Here is a 22,208-nt window from a genome sequence, read left to right as displayed (position 1 = left end):
TGTGGTGGTGCAGGATTCCTCCAGTGAACAAACATCTGATACTCACTAGTGTAAATATATTGCATTCAGTTCAGTGATTTCAGTCGCCTCTGACTCTGGGACCTACTTCTTTTTCCAGCTCATTTTACAGATGAGGGAACAGAGGCAAACAGGCTAAAGTGACTTGCCCAGAGTCACACAGCTAGTAAGTGTCTGAGGCCGCATTTGAACTAAGGAAGAGAAGGCCTCCTGATTCCAGGCCTGGCACTCTACCCACTGAACCACCAAGCTGCTTAAATTCCTTATTCCCTCTGCATAAATTCATCTGTCTTAGTCTCCTTTTAAAAGACAGCAATATGTCCTGGGTCCCACAGTAAATCCTCCCTGCCCCCCAGGCCCAGCCTCTGACCAGCCTGTAGTGCGGTGGTATTGTCTTTCCTCAGGTTAGAGCTTCTGAATGTACCTGGACTCGACCATCATCGCCGAGGCCTGATAGAGGAGCTGAGTTTGGTGGTCAGTGTTGAAGCCTCGAGCGTATGCCACATTATCCAAGACGTCACTGCCAGACAGGCCATACCTAGTGAGAACATTTGAATAGGATTAAAAAATGCTAGAGATGATTCTCGAAGTTCTGTCTGTGGGACCATGTGACTGGTGTCAAATTAAACCTAGTGATAAGAAGCAACATTTCCAAAAGAAGAAATGCAAACTATTAGCCACAGAAAATGCTCCAATCTCTAATATTAAGATTTTTAAAAATGACTTTTACCTCAACTCATCAAGTTGGCAAAGATAATAAAAGATTGCAAGTTGATGATGGAGAGGTTATAGAAAGACAGGCACACTAATAAATCACTGGCAGACTAAACTGGTACAACCATTCTGGAAAAGAATTCAGAATCCTGAAATAGTAATAATATCAACAACTAGCATTTACATAGTCACTGTGCTAAGCACTTTACAATGATCTTATTTGATTCTAACAACCTCATGAAGTAGATGTTATTATACTCATTTCATAGTTGAGGAAACTGAGGCAGATAGTGATTAATGACTTGCCCAGGATCAGTGTCTGAGCCGAATTTGAACTCTGGTCTCCTTGATCCCTTGACTCCAGTGGATTCGCTATTCATGGCACCACCTAGCTGCCTCAAACTGTTTAACACAGCAATTCTACCAAGTATATAAGCCAAGGAAGTTTAAAAAAAAAACAAAGCGAGAAAGAAAAGCTTTCCCTGGCTTTTAATTCTCAGCTAAAAGCCTACCTTCTGCAAGAAGCTTTTTCCAGTCCTTCATCTTAGTGCATTCTCTAAGATTATTTCCAATTTATATTGAATGTATCTTGTTTGCACACAGTTGTTTGCACGCTATCTCCTCCATTAACTGCGACCTCCTTGAGAGCATGTAGTAGGTGCTATTAAATGTTTGCTGATTGACAGGTCAGATACTTATAGCAAAAAACAGGAAACAAAGAGGTGCCTAAGTGATTGGGAAATGGCTGAATAAACCATGGCAAATGGATGGAATGGAATGGAATTTTAGTGTACTCTAGGAAACAACACATGTGAGGGATTCTGGGGAAAAAATGGGAAGCTTTTATTAAATGGAAATTAATATCAGAACCAGAACCAGAACCAGATCATATATACAATTGTAAGTAAATGTCCCACCAGGAGGATGATGAAACACATTGCCCATTTCTGGACAGAGGTAGGGGACTAAGGATGCAGAATGCTGCATATATCATCAGATATGGTTACTGTGTCAGTAAGTTTTGCTTCATTGTTTTTCTTAATTACAAGGGAATGTGGTGGTGAGAGTTAGGCAGGTATTATGGCATAAAAACCCCAAAAGGCATAAAGTGCTTGGCCTATCTTTACACAGGATCCAGTGGATCTCCTTATGCCAGAAAGAATGTTTGCATAAATACCAAAATATTGAAGTGGTACTTTCTGTGGCCACGATGGGAGTGCTCACAGCCTGAGCAATGGCTACATAAACTGTATCAGATGGCTTGCTGTTCTCTTTCTTTTTATATAATCTTTGTTACAAGGGAAAGCTTTTTGGGTGAGAGGCATATTCAGAAATTAATGTGATGCAAAAACAAAAGGCACCAATAAAACTAAAAAAAAAAAAGAAAATCTAGTGAATAGGAACCAAGAGGATTTTGGTCATAAGTCAGAAATTCTGCAGCACCAGTTTCTGTAATAACTAGGAGTTTTAGTGCTGGGTAGAAGACAGCATCGATCAAATGCTTGCTCAATCTTATTTTCGGTCCAGCACCCTCAGGGTCTTTAGAGATCATCTAATCAGATATCTTATATGATCCTGTGGTCTTTCCATGACCCCATGCTGCTGCCTGTAGTTTAAGTGTGGGTGGCACTTTGACATCATTTGACTTGATTATAAAATAAATAATAAACACAGGATGCTGTGAAATAACTCCTTTCAAATGTTACAGAATGACCCCCCCCCATCTGAACTAAGAATGTAAGAATATAGCCTGGGACCTGTAACATTGTGTCAAGACATTCTGCATAATGCAATCTTTATTATCCCTTGCTTCCTTCCTACAGCATGAGAAAAGAAATTGATCTAGCAGAGGTTACAACCTGGAAAAATCTCCAATTTTCAGAAGTTCATGAAGATGATCAAAATGGAATAAGAGAAGTAGAAACTGCTGATGGTGATGGTTCAGAAAACTAGCCTTGAGCAACCAAAAGAATTTGCGTTTTCCTTCCTTTTCCCTTCTTTTGGGACAAGGAGTTTTCACCTGGCTACTACCTCTCAGGGCAAAATGATTTACAAAAGCTCATTTAAAAAGGACAATTCGGTCCTTGGGCTTTTGACCCCACTTTTTCTGTGTATAGAAAGTGCCCTGGGTCGGGGGCCAGAAGACCTGAATGCTGGTCTTGGTTCAGTGACTCACCAGCCTTGTTATCTTGAGCAAGTTACTGACAAATGGAAATAATGCTTATGATCTCTGTCTGGGGCTCTGGATGGAGGGGCTGTGCCTCATAAATGCTATACATCCAAGGGCTGTTGGAGCTCTCAAGAAGCCCAGGATTCTTTGACTACAGCTGGTCTGAAAGGCTACATCCTCTGTCTGGTCAGAGGGAAGTTTTTTTCCTAGACTAATTACACCCAAAGGCATACTTTCAAAACTAGGCAGATCTGCCAAGAAGTACTGCTGTGTTTTGCTTGAGATTCAGGCCAGGAAATTCCAATCCCCTCCAACAGATGGAAATAGAAGCAATTTTGAAATTCATGACTAAATCCCTAAACCACCACTCCAGGAGGGAATCCAGAGATGCCACTCTACACCTTAGGCTCCACCAAGCAGTCACTCAAATGCAATGGCAGCCAAGGGCCCTCTCAGAATTCAGACTAGAGTGTTCTCAGACCAAAGGAAAGAGGAACAGTCCAAGTATGATAGAAACGAAAACTATCAGTGGCTGGAAGGATATGCAGCTATCATCAGAAATGTGGGTGATAGTGACTAGAGGGAACGGACTGACTTTTTGAACTCAGGTCCTCCTGAATCCAGGGCTGGTGCTTTATCCACTGTGCCACCTAGCCGCCCCAAACGGATCGACTTTTCATTTCAGAAGCACAAATGACACTTGAGATTGTGCAACTTTTGAGTCTGACTTCTACCACACTTAGGAGTCTGACACTTAAGTATATGTCTGGGGCTCAATAATGGTTATCACCATGAAGTATACCTTTGCATCCTTTGAAATATAAAAGAAAATGAGACGTTTTCTTTGTTTAAAAATTATATTTAGGGGGCAGCTAGGTAGCGCAGTAGATAAAGCACTGGCTCTGGATTCAGGAGGACCTGAGTTCAAATCTGGCCTCAGACACTTGACACTTATCAGCTCTGTGACCCTGGGCAAGTCACTTAACCCTCATTGCCCCACCAAAAAAAAAAAATCATATTCAGTTTTACCATAACCATTTCCACTTTGGGCAGTAAAAAATATGCTGTAGAAGCTGCAACTAATAAACTCTCTTCTGATATAGAAATAGTTATTCATTTAAATTCATCTCCTCAATAGGAATCATTTCCTTGCGAATCATTCTGCTTTAAGAGCTTTTTCACCAAAGTAGTACCTTACCTTAAGACCAATTAAAATCATCAGTTAGCAAAACAATACAGAACCATCCAAGAAGCAGCTTGATTGCAGATGCTGACACATAGTAGTTACTTAATAAACGCCTGTTGATTGACTGATTATAACAGTAACCCTATAGTCTCTCTGGATAATCTCTAAGAAATTTTTATAAGAATAGCCCATACATACATTGGCAGTGTCCTTGATGAAAAATGAGAGAAGAGAACCGGCTGGTTTTCTGAGGCAGTGCTTTTAGCAAGCCAAAGTCTGCCATACAACTGATAACAGAAGTAGGGTGATCACAAGATCCCACCAATGGAAATGAGCAGAACCAGAGGAATCATTTACACAATGACCAAGCACGACTCCAGAAGACCGACTGAAGAAGTATGCTTCCCACCTCTTGGCAGAGGGATGATAGACTAAAGGGACAGAATAAGATGCCTATCTTCAAACGGACAGTCAAATGTATACATTTGTTTTGTTTGACTATACTTATTTGTTAAGGGAGAGCTTTTCCTGGGGGAAGGGAAGTGAGTGACACTGATAAATGAATGTAACATGCAGATGTACATTACAGATTCAAAGTGGCCTATAAGCCTTTTTATTTTCCCTTAGTGTAAGGAAACATGCTCGTTGATATTTGTTAAGTTCACAATAATGAAAATTTTAAAAACATACTCCCCAAAGTAAACAAAAATGAATGAAACTGAAAACAACGATGGATAATACCACATAAACATCCTTGTTTTTAATGATCCTCTGATTATCAATACTGAGTAAGGGATATGATAGGAAAACCCCAAATGTTTGTATTTCTTACTGATGATGAGGTCCTCTGGATAAGCATATTTAACTATGGTTAACAAGCAGATGAAGATTTATATCGCCTTGATTATGACATGTGCAATTGGAGAGAAAACCAATTGAGTTAGTGCATTACCATTTAGCTCTTGGACAGGAATTATGGCTAGATAAAAAAGCTAGGTTCAGATTGAGTAAGGGACAGAGAGTGGGTTAGATAACATCTGGGAATCTGTGCCTGCCTTACAAGGTTCACACACTGCTCCCTGATGCTTCAAAGCATGTCTTTTTTACAGCAATATTCTGTTTAAGCTATATTGCTGCCAATCACAGAACAACAAACAGTCCGGAGGAGTCAAGCTAGCAGATGACTCAAAGGGCAGTGGACAGATGATATACATGGGTGGTTACCAATTAGGATTTGTTTGAAAGCAGTATAAAAATTTCAAAGGCATTTATGAAAAGGAGATGACCACCTCCTTTGGTCATGTAGTGAGAGTAACTGGTAACAAATGGTCAACCTAAGCACTGCACTGATATCCATGAAATAGGAAAAGAATCAGAGAAAGGTCTCTTACTCAAGAGAAAGCTCTTCTATGGAAGGCCCTGGACAAGAATCACACATGGATGGGTTGCCATTCATACCACTGGAGAACCTACATTTATAAGGTAATAAGGGTCTTGATTGTTGAGCGCACGCTGACCCAGACCAATCTATCTAGGCAGCCTCAACCCTCACAGTCCTCTACCCCAGACACCAGGCATGTACCTGCCTCCAGCTTTCCACCTCTTGTGCTGTGCCAAGTAAACAAGTCCATACTAATGGGGGCAGCTAGGTGGTGCAGTGGATAGAGCACCACCCCTGGATTCAGGAGGACCTGAGTTCAAATCTGGCCTCAGACACTTGACACTTACTAGCTGTATGACCCTGGGCAAGTCACTTAACCCTCATCGCCCCGCAAAACCAAAGCAAACCAAGTCCATTACTAGCAAAGGACATAACAATCACCTGCCCTTCGGCTCTATTTATCATTCCTGTGACTCTCCAAATCAAAACTCCCTTCCCTGCATGTCTTATTCCATCCATCACAATGTAATTTCCTCTGAAGAGTGACGAAGGTGTGCATACCCTTTACCCTAGTGACACCACTACTAGGCTTATACCTCCAAAGAGATCAAATAGAAAAAGGATACATATATGTATAAAAATATGTATAGCAGCTCTTTCTCTTAAAGTAAATGACTGGAGGGGCAGCTAGGTGGCGCAGTGGATAGAGCACCGGCCCTGGAGTCAGGAGTACCTGAGTTCAAATCCAGCCTCAGACACTTAACACTTACTAGCTATGTGACCCTGGGCAAGTCACTTAACCCCAATTGCCTCACTTTAAAAAAAAAAAAGTAAATGACTGGAGATAAATGGGATGTCTATTGATTAGGGTATGGCTGATTAAATTATGGTGTATGAATGTGATGGAATTTTATTGTACCAAAAGGGATGGTTTTAAAGAAATCTGGGAGTAACTGAACTAATTCAGAGTGAAGCGAACAGAGCAAGGAGAATGTTTTATACAGTGTCAACACGGAAGAAAAACAATTTTGAAAGACTTAAGAACTCTATTCAATGCAATGGCTAATAGCAACTCCAGAGAATCAATGAGGAGGCATGCTACCACCTCCTGACAGAGGAGCACTGGACCCCAGGGGCAGAATTTGACATACATTTTGGGCAAATGCCACACATGGCAAATAAGGGGATTTGCTTTGCTCAACAAAGTATATTTGTTTTAAGGATTGTGTTTAAGATGTTGGGTTTATTAAATACTCTTTTAAAAGGCAAGCTATATGTAATACATTCACATTTTAAACCTAGAATCTTCTTTTTTAATGTTTGATTTTGTATATGAAAATGTTCTCTCTTGGTGTTCATTAAATTCAGGATGAAAAATTTTTTTTTTTTTTAGAGAATGTAATCTCCTTAAGCGGCAAGAACTGTCATTTTATATTTGCATTCCCAGGGTCTAGCAAAGTACCTGGCATATAGTGGGTATTAAATTCCTTTTCGTTCATCTACATAGTGCTTTAAGGTTTGCAAAGTGCTTTTCATACATTATCTCATTTGATCTTTACAAATATCTTGTGAGCTAGACACTAGGATACTATTAGGCCCATTTTAAAATAAAGAAATTGAATCTCAAAGGAACTCAAAGGAGTTAAATGATTTGTCCAATGTCACCCACTTAGTAACTTCCTGATCCTGAGGCAGAATTTGAACCAGTCTGTCTCTGTCTCTCCTGTTTCCAAATCCAGCAGTGTTTCCACTCCCTCTCCCAGACTACAGATCCACTGGAGTCTCTCCACAAAAGGCTGAACTGGGGAAGGGTTCCTGTGTTCCTAGTTCTGCCAGTGTCTGTGATAGCAGTTAATGTGCACTGTAGGAGGGCACCCTGCTAGAGACTGAGGCATACCCTGTCACAGTTTGTCTTTGAGCACGGCCTCCCAAAGTCCTTATTTTCTCTTACCAAATAGCACAGTACTTGTTTAATAGAACAGGAAAATTCTGGTCCCTTATGAGGTAGCTGGAATATCAATGGAGCAATGCCCTAATATGACCAGCTGTCATTAATCCAAAACCTACCTGAGAGCTAAACTCCTCCTGTGGGTACTCCATGTTAAGCATTGAACACATGACGTAAGGGTGGGCTGTTAGGTATGGCTTGGTGTGAGGAACTAGGGACTCACTTTGGGGTTTTGGCCAAGCCATACCAACCTGCTTCAATACCTTGATATGTTCTAATAAGGTAAAAGCCTCACTTCAAAGAGACAAAAATAGACCATATTTAAGCTATAGATAAGGTGGCTAAAAATGAACTAGGAGGGTTCTACTTTTTCTTCGTGTTCACTATAAAATAGTGAGTGATCTTTGTTGCTCAGAAAATACTCAAGATGCTTTGCTATCAATATAGGGAAAATGTTCTCACCTTTTGGGGGGGGGGCACAGCAGGCTGACTGGGAATAGAGAGCATGCTTCTTGTTCACCTCCCACCTCTCACCCCCTCATCCCCCTCACAGGATCTCAGGCTGCATGCATCTATGATTTTTAAATCCCTTAACTGGGAGTGAATTCCTGGAAACGAGCACCTTCTGCCACCACAAGAGGGTGCTCTTTCTCTGGATAAAAAGAACTTGCAGTGGTTCTTTTGAGAAAGGGTTGTCATACAACACAGGAAAATTATGCCATAATAGCCTGAATTGGGTTAATGTTCATAAATAACAGGTTGTACTTAGGCAGTGTTGGCAAATGTATTAATTATGGCACTCTCAATGCTTTTGCTGTGAAAAATAATCATATATTAGCCTTACTGGGTCTTATATTAAAAAGCCCATTTTGAGGAACTATTGACAGAGGCAAGACATATACAATTAACACATAGATATGAAATTCACATAGGAAAAATTTCCCTAACAGGCAAGAATGACTGTAATAACACCAATATGAATGACCATCACCAGCTCCCATTTATATAGCACTTTAACAGTGACAAAAGTGAGCACAAACACCCCGGGAAAGAGGCCAGTACCAATGTTCCTGCCTCTGTTTGGGTGCTCACTGGGGGGGAAGCAGCTCAGCTGGGTCATGTAGCTTTTGAGTGTCTGAGCCAGGATTCAAACCCAAGTCTCCTGCCTTAACTCCAAGCCAAGTACACCATGCTGTCCCTCATGAATAAAGTTCATTTTATATCAAAGGCAACAGAATTGCCTAATGAACATATTTCCTAAATTTTGGTCGCTATTTATGAACACTTGCCAAAGCCTAACCTATACTATGCTCCAGGGAAATTCCAGATGGCTAAAATGAAGTTCTGCAACTATGATCTCTGAGCAGGATCTTCAGGTGTGGATGCTGCCACTTTTGGAGGGATGATCCAGTGCAGAGATATACATCTCCTTAAAACAAAAGTCACCAAAGGGAAATCTGTCCCAGTTTCTTGACCTGGCAAAGAATTGTGGGATTTGAAATGAGTTTGCAATGATACAACCACACATCAATATTAATTTGTGTCTCAGTGATACTAGCTGAGGCTCAGACTAAGGGACATGGGGGGGGTACCCCCAAACACAAACCTCCCTAAATCAGAGGGAACTTCAGTCCCCTTTTCTCCATAAACCCAGTACCTGTGAGGATGTAATTAGCTGGGTTTATATCAATGTGGGGCTATGGCTAGAGAAATGGTAGTTTCTTAGCCATGTAATGGGAATTCCAATTCTCTTCTATGGCTTCAGGTGACAAGAAAAAAATGATCCTAGATGTGACCATGAATTAGATTCTAAATGACAAAGGCGGGATAACCTTGTGAGCAGATTTGAATAATGTAGCTGAAAAGCAAATCTGCCCTGATCAAAACCAAAACCCAGGGCAGCTAGGTGGCGCAGTGGATAGAGCACTGGCCCTGGAGTCAGGAGTACCTGAGTTCAAATCCGGCCTCAGACACTTAACACTTACTAGCTGTGTGACCCTGGGCAAGTCACTTAACCCCAATTGCCTCACTAAAAAACAAAACAAAAAAACCCCCCAAAACCCCCACCTCTTTTTTAGGGAAAGGCATCTTCTCATAATACAAAGAATGACCCGTGAACAGCTTTGGGAGGGATCCCCCTACAGAAGTCAAGGGAGGCCAAAGGACCTAGCCTGCTAGCCATTTAGATCAGCTGAATCAACCCCCAGTGATTAATGAGATGCTAAATATCACAGGCAGACGGTCCTCACCTTCAGAACAATAGCCTACCTTTCAGCCACTGCCAGCAATCGCTCTGGCCGGAAGGTTCCCTCAGTATCAATGTACATGGCCTTTCCTTCACCACCACCTCGGTCTATGGGGAGCTAAAGAAAATGAAAAGGAAACAACAGAATGAACTACAGCCAAGTTTTTCTGAGATTCAAGACTAAATTGCCCAAGGCCGACCATTATGGCATATTAATGTCTTCTTGTTTTGTCCTTTGTTCCGAGGAGGACCATGACAGATGTCATGACTTGAACTGAACTGGATTTAAGTGAGGAAGGGCTGTGCAAGGTCACCAACCTCACTCTCTCCTTCAGAGCCATCTGGGTCATCTGGGTCCAGTGGCAAGATATACATCAGGATGACTGGAGATGACTCCAGAGGTTTCAAGGCAATTGGGGTTAAGTGACTTGCCCAGGGTCACACAGCTAGTCTGAGGGGAGATTTGAACTCGGATCCTCGACTCCAGGGCCAGTGTTTTATCCACTGTGCCACCTAGCTGCTCCATATGTCTCATACTGATTGTCAAGAACCACATACATGGTGGAGCTGCGCTTGCAGTCCTAAGGTCTATGGCAGTGGAGCATTTCTTGAATGGGCCCAGATATCTGTTATCTGAAGACCTGTGCCTGGGAAAGTCCTAACAGAGTCACCAACTATATGGCAACCAGGTGATGACTTACTTTTGCTTATGGAAACTCATGAAACCATCTCCTAAGGCATTAAGGAGCTAGATACACTTTGTGTCAAAGGAAGGAGAACTTACTGAAATCACAAATTTGATAAAAGTACAAATGTTGTTATTGCAGAGGAGATTAAGTTAAAATTCTTCAGTTTGGTTTATGGCTGGGCCAGGTTTGGGCCCATATAACAGGAGAGTGGGCTAGGCCATGATCTACCTCTAGACCATTTCTCCAAAACTTGTTCTGGGGACTTGAAGACCCTTGAATGACATAATATATGGTCTCATGCATAGCAGCTTAGTTGTCTAGCACAAGCCATCAACCCTAGAACAATGAATATTTCCAGCTCCACTGAGGAGAGTTTGGTAACAAGGGTCCCCAGTAGGGTTTAGAAATGTATAAGAAGGGGCAGCTAGGTGGCGCAGTGGATAGAGCACTGGCCCTGGAGTCAGGAGTACCTGAGTTCAAATCCAGCCTCAGACACTAACACTTACTAGCTGTGTGGCCCTGGGCAAGTCACTTAACCCCAATTGCCTCACTAAAAAAAAAAAAAAGAAATGTATAAGAAATAGGAACAGAATACTAACATATAGGCAGAGCAGAAAGAAAGGGGGAAGGGGAGGAGAGAGAAAAGATGCCACAGAGGGCGCCAGCCAGGACTGCCCTGGGGGCTACCTGGGGTGATATCTCTTTACCTCTCTACAACTGCCCTATGATGTTGTGCCAAACACCACAGTATCTCTGAGAAGTCTGAAGTAGCTCAACTGGCACAAGTAAGAACAGTCTGTCCATTTTACTACCTCAACGGGAGCTTACCACTTTTACCGCCCACCACAGTAAGAGAGGGGTCCACTGCCCCATAGAGTTTTTCGGTCACTAAGTTGCTGAGGAAAGTAGCGGACCAAGAAAGCACCACAAAATGATCAGATGTGGCCCGAGATCTGGGGACACATATCCACGCCTTCTATCTATTATTGGCAGGATGACAGAAGGTAAGAAAGGAATAATGTGTCTTGGGAGTTGAAGGACCTTAGATCTGGTGGGGTGGGGGGAAGAAGCAAATATGTCCAAATTTACTCAGAGGAAGTGATGGAACAGGATTTGAACCTAGGTCCTCAGAATCTCCAAGACATTGTGCAGCTTTCCTGGCTCCGAGACAAATCAGCTGCGTGGCCAAGTCACTTCCCTTCCCTGAGTTCCATTTCCCATATTTGTAAAATGGGGATAATTCTTATACTACTTCAAAAATGTGAACAGCCACTATTATTTACCTAAGGTCTCAGCATTAATTTTCTTTGGATAAAATCAAAGGCTTGAAGTTAGGTATTCGGTTGTCTGTGAGTATTCTGTTATTTTTATAGACAGGATATGTTTACAAGAGAATTTTGCTTCATTTTATTGTTGGCAGACATGAGCTGACCATTCGGTAAACATTCCCAGCCTGGGATTCTGTTTATACAACTTTAGAACGTCAGCATGACACGCTTGGTTGCCATGGCAACCATGGACAGGGTGTACTGTACTCTAAATATTTATTCTGCATGAATCCCTGTCAAAACAACATGGGGAAAACATTACTATTTAAAAGGTCACATATAATGCCAGAAGACCTATAAACAGTACCCTGGTATTAAGGGTGTCATTTTAAACGGCTTTATTTCCCCCCAGTTGCCAATTTCCAAATGGCACCTGGGCAATGACAGGAGCGTCTAGTGCTTTTGTTCCTTTTCCTCAAGTCCCTCTAAATTATTCTCAAGGTTTGCTACAGCTTTCCTTCCCTCCATTCCTCAAACCCTTTCCTGCTCACAATCACATAAGAGGGGAAATAAAAATGGCCTAGCAGTCCTCATCAGAGGTGCAGCAGAAGTTAATTCTGAAACCAAAATTTTAATTTGAAGGTCAGACTGTCATTAAAATCCTCATTTTGCTATAATCCCAGAGAAAATGACTACTTTTGGTATGTAACAAATAAAATATTGGGGTGACCAAAGAGGAAAATTTCCACTTTCAAAATGACCTTTAAGTGAGCTGAAAACAGCTAAGTTAAGAGGTGAGGACTTACTTTTCTTGTGTGGTTTGTAGAAATCAGTCTTACTAAGTTCTAGTTCTACCACCTGCACTTCTTGGTGGCTTTGCACTTTAGGCACACACAAATGCATACTGTATTAAAAATGGATTTTATGAAAACACAGGATACTCATGGAATGTGTCTATTTCCTGACATATTTCAGTTCTAAGTATAACACAAAGTAACACTGGCACAAGAACCGAATTATGAATAGTTCTTCCTTCAGAGTACTTCGCCTCTAATTTACTGAGAAAATACAAGGACGTATACCTGGAATTTTTTTTCTCCCCTATTTCTATAGCTCAAAACTCTTCATTCCTACTCTCTACTCCTTTTCTCTAGTCCCCAAGGAAGAATTTATACTCTTGGGTTTTGTTTTGTTTTTCTGCGGGGCAATGGGGGTTAAGTGACTTACCCAGGCTCACACAGCTAGTAAGTGTCAAGTGTCTGAGGCCGGATTTGAACTCAGGTATTCCTGAATCCAGGGACAGTGCTTTATCCACTGTGCCACCTAGCTGCCCCCAGAATTTATACTCTTCTTTGTCAAGGTCAAGCCCCAATCACATCGTCCACCTGCTTGGGACCCAGCCTGGTTTTGTGTGTGCTCTTTTCCTCATCTTCCATATCTCTTTACTACTGCCCCACCCCCTTCCCCTGACAAAGTACATTTCTTTTTATCAGCAAAGACTTCTACCCCCACTAAAAAAAATGTACAGGTTGAGAGTCTGTTTCTGTTTTTTGTTTTGTTTGGGCGGGGGTGGGCACTGTTGACTACTGACAGAGACCTAATTCCTCAGTACTGAAACCAGGAAACAACACAGATGCTTCGTGCTACTGTTTCTTGGGATTAATAATTGTATCTACCTCACAGAATTGTTGTGAGGATCAAACGAGTCTCTTTATCTACTTTATGACAGAAACTCCTCAAAGCCTGCAATTTAAAGCCTTCCACCAAGGTCGCTATAAGCTGACTCTATTTTCTAACACCTGTCATATTATATTACATTCCCTTCTTTCAACTCCCATTAGGCAATATCCCTTGGTGTAGGCCCTTACAACCTCTCAGGGAGACTATTCTAACAGTCTTCTGGTTGGTCACCCTTCAAATGTCTCCCCACTTCAACCTACCCTCCAATCAACTGCCCAAGTGCTCTTCCTAAAGCACAGGTCTGAGCCTGTCACTCCCTTATTCAATAAACTTCCATGGCTCCCTATTAACTATAGAATTAATAATCAAGTCCTTTGTTTGGCAATTAAAGACCTTCAACCTGATCCCATCCAGTCTCTCTAGTCTTCTTCTGTCTCACTCTCCTCCAGTGACAGGCCTTCTGGCTGACTCGGGCTCTTTTCACTGGCTTTCGCTCCTGCCCCCTCCTGGCTCCTCTGGCTTCCTTTGAGACTCAGCCTGCTGCTACCTGCCCTGCCCCAGTGCACTCCTTTGGAGGTGACCTCCCATGTACACTGCACATAGCTAGCACACACCATCTCTTTTGCTTGCTGCCTCCCCAATTAGAGTGCAAGCTCCACAAGGGTGGATGACTTTGGCTTTTGTTTGTATCCCCATCAGCTGGCACAGCGCCTGACACATAGTAGGCACTTAAATGTTTAATGACTTTCTGACTGGTTTCATGATTTTTGTGCTTGTGATAAAGGAAGCTTCTCCTTGGAAAGTGACTGTGGTATAAAAAATATTTTTTTCAAATGCTTTTCATAATTTAGCTCCCATTGACTCCCCCCTATCCCTTTTTCTAGTTGTTGTTGAGGCAATTGGGGTTAAGTGACTTGCCCAAGGTCACACAGCTAGTAAGTATCTGGTGTCTGAGGTTGGATTTGAACTCAGTCCTCCTGACTCCAGGGCCAGTGCTCTATCCACTGCACCACCTAGCTGCCCCCTAGCCCACTGACTTTCCAGATTCATTCCTTATTACTCCTCTTTCTTCAGACTCTATTCTAGTCAAGCTGGCTGCTTGCTGTTTCCCAAAGGATTTGCTTCCTACCCCTAGACTCAGCCTAGCCTGGCTCGGCCTGGCTTTGGGATGCCCTCTCTTCTCCCAGCTGCCAGTTAACACCTCTTTGGGATATTCCCTATTAATGGCCTCTCCCTTCTTAAATCATCTTATATTTACTTATGCCTCCCCTCCCAAAACACTTTGTATTTGGGATTTCTTAGCTTTATATTTATGCTGCATATATTCTTCCATGAACTTGCCTCCTCAAGGATTGTGTCATTCTCTGTATTTGTCTCCCTGGTGCCCCGCAATGCCTGACACGTGACAGACACTTAATAAATACCTGTTGGTGATTAATGTGCTCAATCATCCCAATACAGTGTAAGCTCCACAAATGTTTTGGTTTTGCTTTTTGTAGCCCCAGTGCCTAGCAAATTACCAATTAATGCATGATGGTTGAAATGAAATGAACCGAAATACTACTGGCTAAATCATCTTCCTTTTAAAAAAGTACTTTGATCACATTTCTCTTGTCCTCAAAATGACTTTCTAAAACTTTACAGAAGAAACCCAAACTCCACAGGCTGGCAGCTCCTCTTCCACACTCTCCAGCACTGCACATACAAGGTATTGTCAGTAAGGGAGTGAGACCAAAGGAACAGAAACTGAAGATGATATCGGTTCTCCTGAAAAGCCCTCATTCTACAAATGAGGAAACAGCTTCAATGACATGGGGCAGGCAGATTTTTTTTTTGGTTTTGTTTGTTTTTGTGGGGCAATGGGGGTTAAGTGACTTGCCCAGGGTCACACAGCTAGTAAGTGTCAAGTGTCTGAGGCTGGATTTGAACTCAGGTACTCCTGAATCCAGGGCCAGCGCTTTAACCACTGCACCATCTAGCTGCCCCGGGGGCAGGCAGATTTTTAAAGCAATTTATCTTGGCAGACTTGTTGATATTTAGTAAGCAGGCTTCTTGGTCAGGGCCTGTTTTGTTTTTTGTTTTTTAAAGAAATGTTTGTACTCATTTCCTATTGTTTGCCTGGTAGATGACAAGGTATAGGAGACACCAATCTCAAGCTCATTCCATCTTTCTCCCTGTTTGAGGGTCTTCTGCCCCATGACTGATGAATCCATTTTTGTCCCAATTTGCCACCATGCTCCTGTAGGACAAGCTTCATGCAGTCAAATCCCATACCCTTAGATCAAAATCCACTTTTATACTAACAAATTTGACTCTCTTTTTACTTGCTTTGGACTAAATTAATTGATTTATAATTAATTTATATTCTCCAAGTGTGATGCCACCAATAATATTGTATAACTCTCTCCTTTCAATAATTTAGGGTTGTAGAATCATAGGATTTTAGAGTTGTAAGGAATCTCAAAAATCATTCCAGTTCAACTATCATTTTATGAGAAGAAAACTGAGGCCCAGAGATATCACAAGGTTAAAACCTAGGATTAGAACCCAGGACTTGTCAGTATCCCACTTACTCACCTGGCACGTCACAGCCAGTGTGTGACAAATTTGCGTCTTCCCAGTTCGAAATTCCCCAAATATCTCTGTGATGGACCCAGTCTCAATCCCACCTAAAGGGTCAACAAAAAAACAACATACAGATACCACATTGAAAATTAAGTTAGGAATTTACTTATGTGTCTATCTAGAAGAAAGGTACAAAACTGAGATCATGAAAATTCTCCCTCCTTCCATCCATCCACCCATCCATCCATCCAGGAAACTACTGTAGTCTATGGGGCACTAATATGCAACAAATCCAGTTGAAGTCCTCAAAGATTATGTAAGCAAAGAATGAAACAAGAAAGGAGTGATGGAGTACATAAGGAAATGGCAAAAGTCAGACCAAATCAGGTAGTAACTTGGAAAAACAATTCTTTTCTAGAGCAAGCAGTTTCAAGATAACTACAGCTCTCCAAGAAGCCAAGATGACTGTACTGTATCACATGCCACAGTGACTCTAACCATCATAGGACTGAAAATGGAAAAGGACCCTAGAGATGATGTAATGAAATCTCCCTCATCTAAAAAGCAAGGAAACTGAGAAAATCACTTATTGCCAAGTAGGCAGTAAGTAACAGAGCCAGGATTCAAATCCAATGCATCAGACTCAATATCCAGTACCCTAAAACACAAGATTGAGGGCAAGAAAACTGGATAGGATTTTAAACAGCCACAACATTTCAGCCTTGGAACTAAAATTATAGTAAGAGGCTTTAATTGAAAATATCAACTCAAGCAAGGAGGTGACAAACTTTTTTTAAATTAAACTTTCTTCAATTAACAAAAATCCTCCTTCTTTCTCTTCTTACCCCTCATATTGGCTCTGAATTTCTTAAACTATTAAACCAAACAATTGATTTCTTTCTCTTTTTTTCCATTTTGTCTTTGCATCTCCTACAGTGCCTGACATAGAACACGTATTCAATAAATGATTGTTGATTGGTAAGACCGATTTTCAAATATTCCTTGTAATCATGAATAGCATCTTGTGCTTCATGTAGAACATCAGGTTCTTCCTTGCAGTCTCTTTATTCTTTCACCACAGAAATCCTCTTCAGAGGCCTCAGGAAAATAGACAACAACCCAAAGTGTACTTTCTAGTATCTCTTTTTGCTCTATCTGCCATTCCCCTCACCCACAAGAGTCCACAAATCCCTGCTAAGAGATTACCACCTTGGAGGAGTTTGTCGAGCTCTTTGGAGCCAGTAGTGATCTGTATCATTTCTGACCGCTGCTGATGAAATTCAGTTGCAGTGGTGAAACCCATTGGGACCAATTTAGCCGCCTCAGCCTGACAAAAATGGAGGAGATGGGAAGTTAAATCATTCCAAAGCTGTATGTGAGACAGGTAGGGGTACCATGGGTGGAGAAGATAACAAATATAGGAAACATTCCTGAATCTTCTCAAAAAACCAGATACTAGAATTTCAAGAAATAACTATTAATCATGCAACTGAAACATAAATTCATCTCCAGGACCATAGGAGATTAATTTTAAGATAAGACAAAATCTCTGAATTTTAGTCACTTCTTCCCTATAATTTCAACCTCTAGGTTACTCATAGTTTTCAGATGACAAAATGCTCTTCCCAGATTGAAGATCAAAATGAAGACAGCCACCTGGAGAGAGAGGTGTGTCTCCAATTTCTTTCTTTCTTTCTTTTTTTTTTTTGTGGGGCAATGAGGGTTAAGTGACTTGCCCAGGGTCACATAGCTAGTAAGTGTCAAGTGTCTGAGGCATTATTTGAACTCAGGTACTCCTGAATCCAAGGCCAGTACTTTATCCACTTCGCCACCTAGCTGCCCCCTCCAATTTCTGAGTTTCTGAGTTTCAAAATCTATTTCCTATTTTCTGTAAGGCAGGAAGAATACAAGTATTGAGACTTAAGTTGTAAGAATTTCAATAAGAAGATCTGCAAAACCTTGGACATGATAAATGTAAATGGCAGGGCAAACTCACTGAAAAACTACATGAAATTTTATTGTGCTGAGTCAATCAGTATAAATCCAATGCACTAGCAAATTATTATTTAAGGAAAATTTAATTTAACTTCTAACTGAAAATTATTAGTGTCAGACTTTGGAGATAAATTTCCATGAAAAGAATCTGGCAGCTATTCCATGAAAATCTTTAACACATCCTTCTTAACTACTCTGAATTCAAGTTTTTATTTTTTGGAAGCAGCAGCAAAAACCCCTAGATTTCCTGGATTCATATTGACACCATAATAAGTATTACTTCTGAAAGACTGGGGCCCAAAGACCCCATGAAGGGAAATGTCTTAATTGTGTGTGGACAAGCCATCATCACAACCCAAAAGCAAACAAGACAAGCATGGTCCTTGCTATTTAGTTATTCACAATATAAAATGACTGACATCAATGCAAACAAAAATCTAAAAGTACATGTAGGTCAATCTAAATTGACACCACAATAATTTTACATATATTTATTTAGTAGAGATTTGGATTTATGCATTTAATAAAGCATAGCCGTGATCTGATTTGCACATCTGAGGTCTTACAAGGCACATTTGAAGCTCCCCTGCTGAAATTTGCTCACTGACAGAAGCTGGTGCCCAGAGAGAAGGAGCAAACGCATTTCACAGACCCCTGCTGTCCCAGTCAATACTACAAATATTCTTTTAATGAGGCACTAAGCACTTAGAACCTTTTTATTTTCAATTAGCATTATTTCAACAAACATTTATTTGATAGCAGTACTAACTCCACATTTCAAGGGATAGTAACATCTTTACACTTAGAATTCAAATTAGAAATTGCTTATACCGCCTATACTCTCTCTCAACATCTCCAGCTATCAGGCTCTATTAAATAACTTGAGTAAGAGCTGGAACAATGCTGCAATATTGAAAGCTCAAGAAACAGAAATTTCCATGAAACAGCAAACTGTTCTTTTGAAGGACACCAAAGACTTTCTAACCAACAAACCTAATAGCCTTTTTACAGTCCTCATCTTCCTTGGCATCACTGTAGTATTAAATGCTCTATCTACTACAATTGGAAGGGTGTTTGCTGGGTTTGGTATCAGGGGCAGACAGAGTACAATGAGCATTATTGCTCTTCTTCTTCAGTTGTTTCAGTCATGTCTGACTCTTTGTGACCCTTTTGGGGTTTTCTTGGCAAAGATACTGGAGTGGTTTGCCATTTCCTTCTCAAGCTCATTTTACAGATGAGGAAACTTAGACACACAGGGTTAAGTGACTTGCCCAGAGTCACACAGCTACTGTCGGAGGTTGGATATGAACTCAGGGCTTCCTGACTCTATCCATTGCATCACCTAGCTGCCATGAAACTGAAGTCAAATCCCAACTCTGCCATTTACTACCTTTGAGAATTTAGGCAAAAATCTTCCCCTTGACCTCAGTTTCCTCACATATAAAATGAGGGGGATGGACTCTGTGGTTTCTCTCAGCTTCAGTTCTAAACCCAGGATCGTATGGCACTTACATACTCTCTCCTTTCCCCTCGATTTCAAAGATCCCTTCCCCACTTAACTGCTCCTTTACTAGCTCTAGCTCCTCTTCTTCCAGGTCCTTAAGGTGAGGTGGTTCTGTCCTTGGTCCACTTCTCTTTCTACAATCTTTTCTTCGGCTATCATATCTATGCAGAATATTCCTAACCCTGCACCTCTAGTCCCTACTCCTGTCCTACACTCTGGTCCTGCCTACAAAGCATGAAGCATCTTTAGCAAGAAGAACTGCCAGAACCGCAAAGTCAACAATCCTAACCCGAGTTTATGATCTTTCTGAATCTCATCCCCTCCACTTAACGCTAGTCAGGGGCACTAACATTCACCCAGGTCCCCAAGGTTAAAACCTTGCTGCTGTCTTTGACTCTTTCCTCTCCCTTTTACTTCTCTCATGCAATGAGTGGCCAAGTCCCGTTGCTTCGACCTTTGCAATCCCTCTCACATCCTCTCCTGTTTCTACTAGTGCCACCTGGGTAACAGCTTCTCCTGGACACCAGCTGGACCACTGCCATTGCATCCCAATACTGGCTCTTACTTCTGTTCTCTTCAAGTCATCTTTTCTATCACTGCCAAAGTTTAGTTCATTTGTTTTTAAACGTATTGATCTGCTCATGTCATCTTTCTGCTCAAATACCTTCAGGGGCTCATTACTGCTTACCAAGTAAATCCAAACACTCTGTCTTTAAGGGTCTATAAAACAATGCACCCACAACCTTTAAAACTAATTTTTATTAATATCTTTTATTTTTACATCACAGCCATTACTCCTTTTCTACCAGAGAACCATTTATTTTAACAAAGAATAATTAAAAAAAAAAGATTAGAGAAGGAAACCGCAAACTACTCCAATATCTTTGCCAAGAAAATCCCAGGGGCAGCTAGGTGGCGCAGTGGATAGAGCACCGGCCCTGGATTCAGGAGTACCTGAGTTCAAATCCGGCCTCAGACACTTAACACTTACTAGCTGTGTGACCCTGAGCAAGTCACTTAACCCCAATTGCCTCACTAAAAAAAAAAAAAAAAAGAAAACCCCACAACTGAAAAACAACAGGGCAGCTAGGTGGCACAGTGAATAAAGCACTGGCTCTGGATTCAGGAAGACCTGAGTTCAAATCCAGCCTCAGACACTTAACATGTACTAGCAAGTCACTTAACCCTCATTGCACCCCCCCATCCTCCCCCAAAGAAAAACAACTAAACAACAACAAAAAAGGTGGGCGGTAGGGGAAGCCATTCTGCTAAACTCACCAACTAAGTCTGACAGCATGTGAATGTTCCACACCCATAGTCCCCACACCTCTCCAATGATGGAAGGGAACTGTGCTGTCATGTCTTCTTCATAGTCAGGATGTCATTATAATTAAGGTTCAGCCCCCCCCCTTTTGGCTAACACCTTTTCTAGCTTTTTTCTTGTACTACTCCTCTCCCTTTGCTTAAGCCAAACTGGACTATGCATTATTCTACATATATTTTCTATGTTTTCCTGCCTGGATTATCTTCCCTCCATTTCTTCCTACTGAATTCCTACTAGTCCTTTAAACCTCAACTAAAAGGCCACCTCTCCTTGAAGCTTTCCAGATCAGTAATTGTCCTTCCCCTACCTAGGATTTAACATGACTTATACCTCTGTTATGCATTTATGTAAAAGCATCATTTATGTGTGTATTACATCCTCCTAATTTACTGCAAGCTTCATCAGGGCAGGGACATTAGCTAAAGTTTCAATCTCCCCAGATATATGGCACAGTTCTCTGAACACATCAGGAAGGTTAATAAGTGTCTGCTAAATTAACTAGTATATTTAAATGTATGTGTACTTTTAAATGTGCACGGAGTAATCAAGTGAACTACATTCTTTCAAGGGGAATTATGTCGGGAAATGAAATGCAGAGATGTCATGCTGACAGGGAGAATGGGTCTTAAAGTGAATATCAGTATTGAAGATTTGATTTTTAAATTATATGTCTGAAATTTTTCTAAGGGGAAAGGTGATGTGCCTCTGAAGTTATAACTGTAGGCAATGGAAAAATAGGATTTCACAATACAAGACTAGAACCTGGGTAAGTTTTATGCTGTATAGATGTAAAATATTGAAGGAATATATACATTTAAATAAAGTATAATTATTGGGGGTCATTATTACTCAAGTGGAGATTGTAGATTTTAGAATTCTCTTTCCCAATGCAGATTTCAGCCCACCATTCCTGCCCATCCTGGGTGACTTTTATCAATGTCCCCCCCAACAGGAGGGGAAATGGGGAAGGATCCACATTCTGAGGACCTCTTTCAATTTCTCTTGACATCTCAAAGATATCAGTGGGACCACCAAGGTTGTTCACTATCTAGCCTTTATTCTCACAACAGCGCCATGCATGCCATTTTTTTTAGTCACTTATTTGCTAGTTGTTTTTTCTTACTCTATTTCTTCTTTCATGGTCTTATTTGTCATGTGTTTCAGCCTGCTCCACCTCTACCAAGTGATTCTTCATTGTCTTCTATGTTACTTTACTCAATACTGAAGTATATAATTAGAAATGAAATCTTAAAACAGCATAAAAAAAGGTTAAAATGGGGACAGGGCAGATAGCAGAATGCAGTGACAGGTGTGTTGGACAGAGTCAAGAGGCAAGTTCAAATCCTGTGTTTGCCGGTGACTGACTGTGACTTTGAGTAAACCACTCAATCATGGTGGGTCATGGTTCCATCATTAAAAAAAAGAAAGTCCATTCTAGCCTGGCTTGTTGTAAGGATTGAGATAATGGACATGAAAAGAACTTTAAAAATGTAATATACTACATAAACATTAAGAATTATT

General features: G+C 41.1%; 1 protein-coding gene across 2 annotated transcripts in view; it reads right to left on the bottom strand.

Annotated features, from left to right (window-relative positions):
- RAD51 (RAD51 recombinase) overlaps positions 1–22,208 on the bottom strand; it is a 44,938-nt gene that overhangs the window by 4,250 nt on the left and 18,480 nt on the right. For both annotated transcript variants that reach the window (XM_043980394.1, XM_043980395.1), the window contains exons 4-7: positions 17,074–17,191; positions 15,877–15,968; positions 9,686–9,780; positions 443–556 (exon numbers count right to left, since the gene is read on the bottom strand). In XM_043980394.1, coding sequence (XP_043836329.1) covers positions 443–556; positions 9,686–9,780; positions 15,877–15,968; positions 17,074–17,191 — 419 coding nt within the window. The remainder of the gene's footprint in view (positions 1–442; positions 557–9,685; positions 9,781–15,876; positions 15,969–17,073; positions 17,192–22,208) is intronic.

The sequence above is a fragment of the Dromiciops gliroides genome, chromosome 2 (genome assembly GCF_019393635.1).
Source record: "Dromiciops gliroides isolate mDroGli1 chromosome 2, mDroGli1.pri, whole genome shotgun sequence".
NCBI lineage: Eukaryota > Metazoa > Chordata > Mammalia > Microbiotheria > Microbiotheriidae > Dromiciops > Dromiciops gliroides.
Note: the sequence above shows the minus strand (reverse complement) of the source record. Positions and strands in the feature narration are given on the sequence as shown.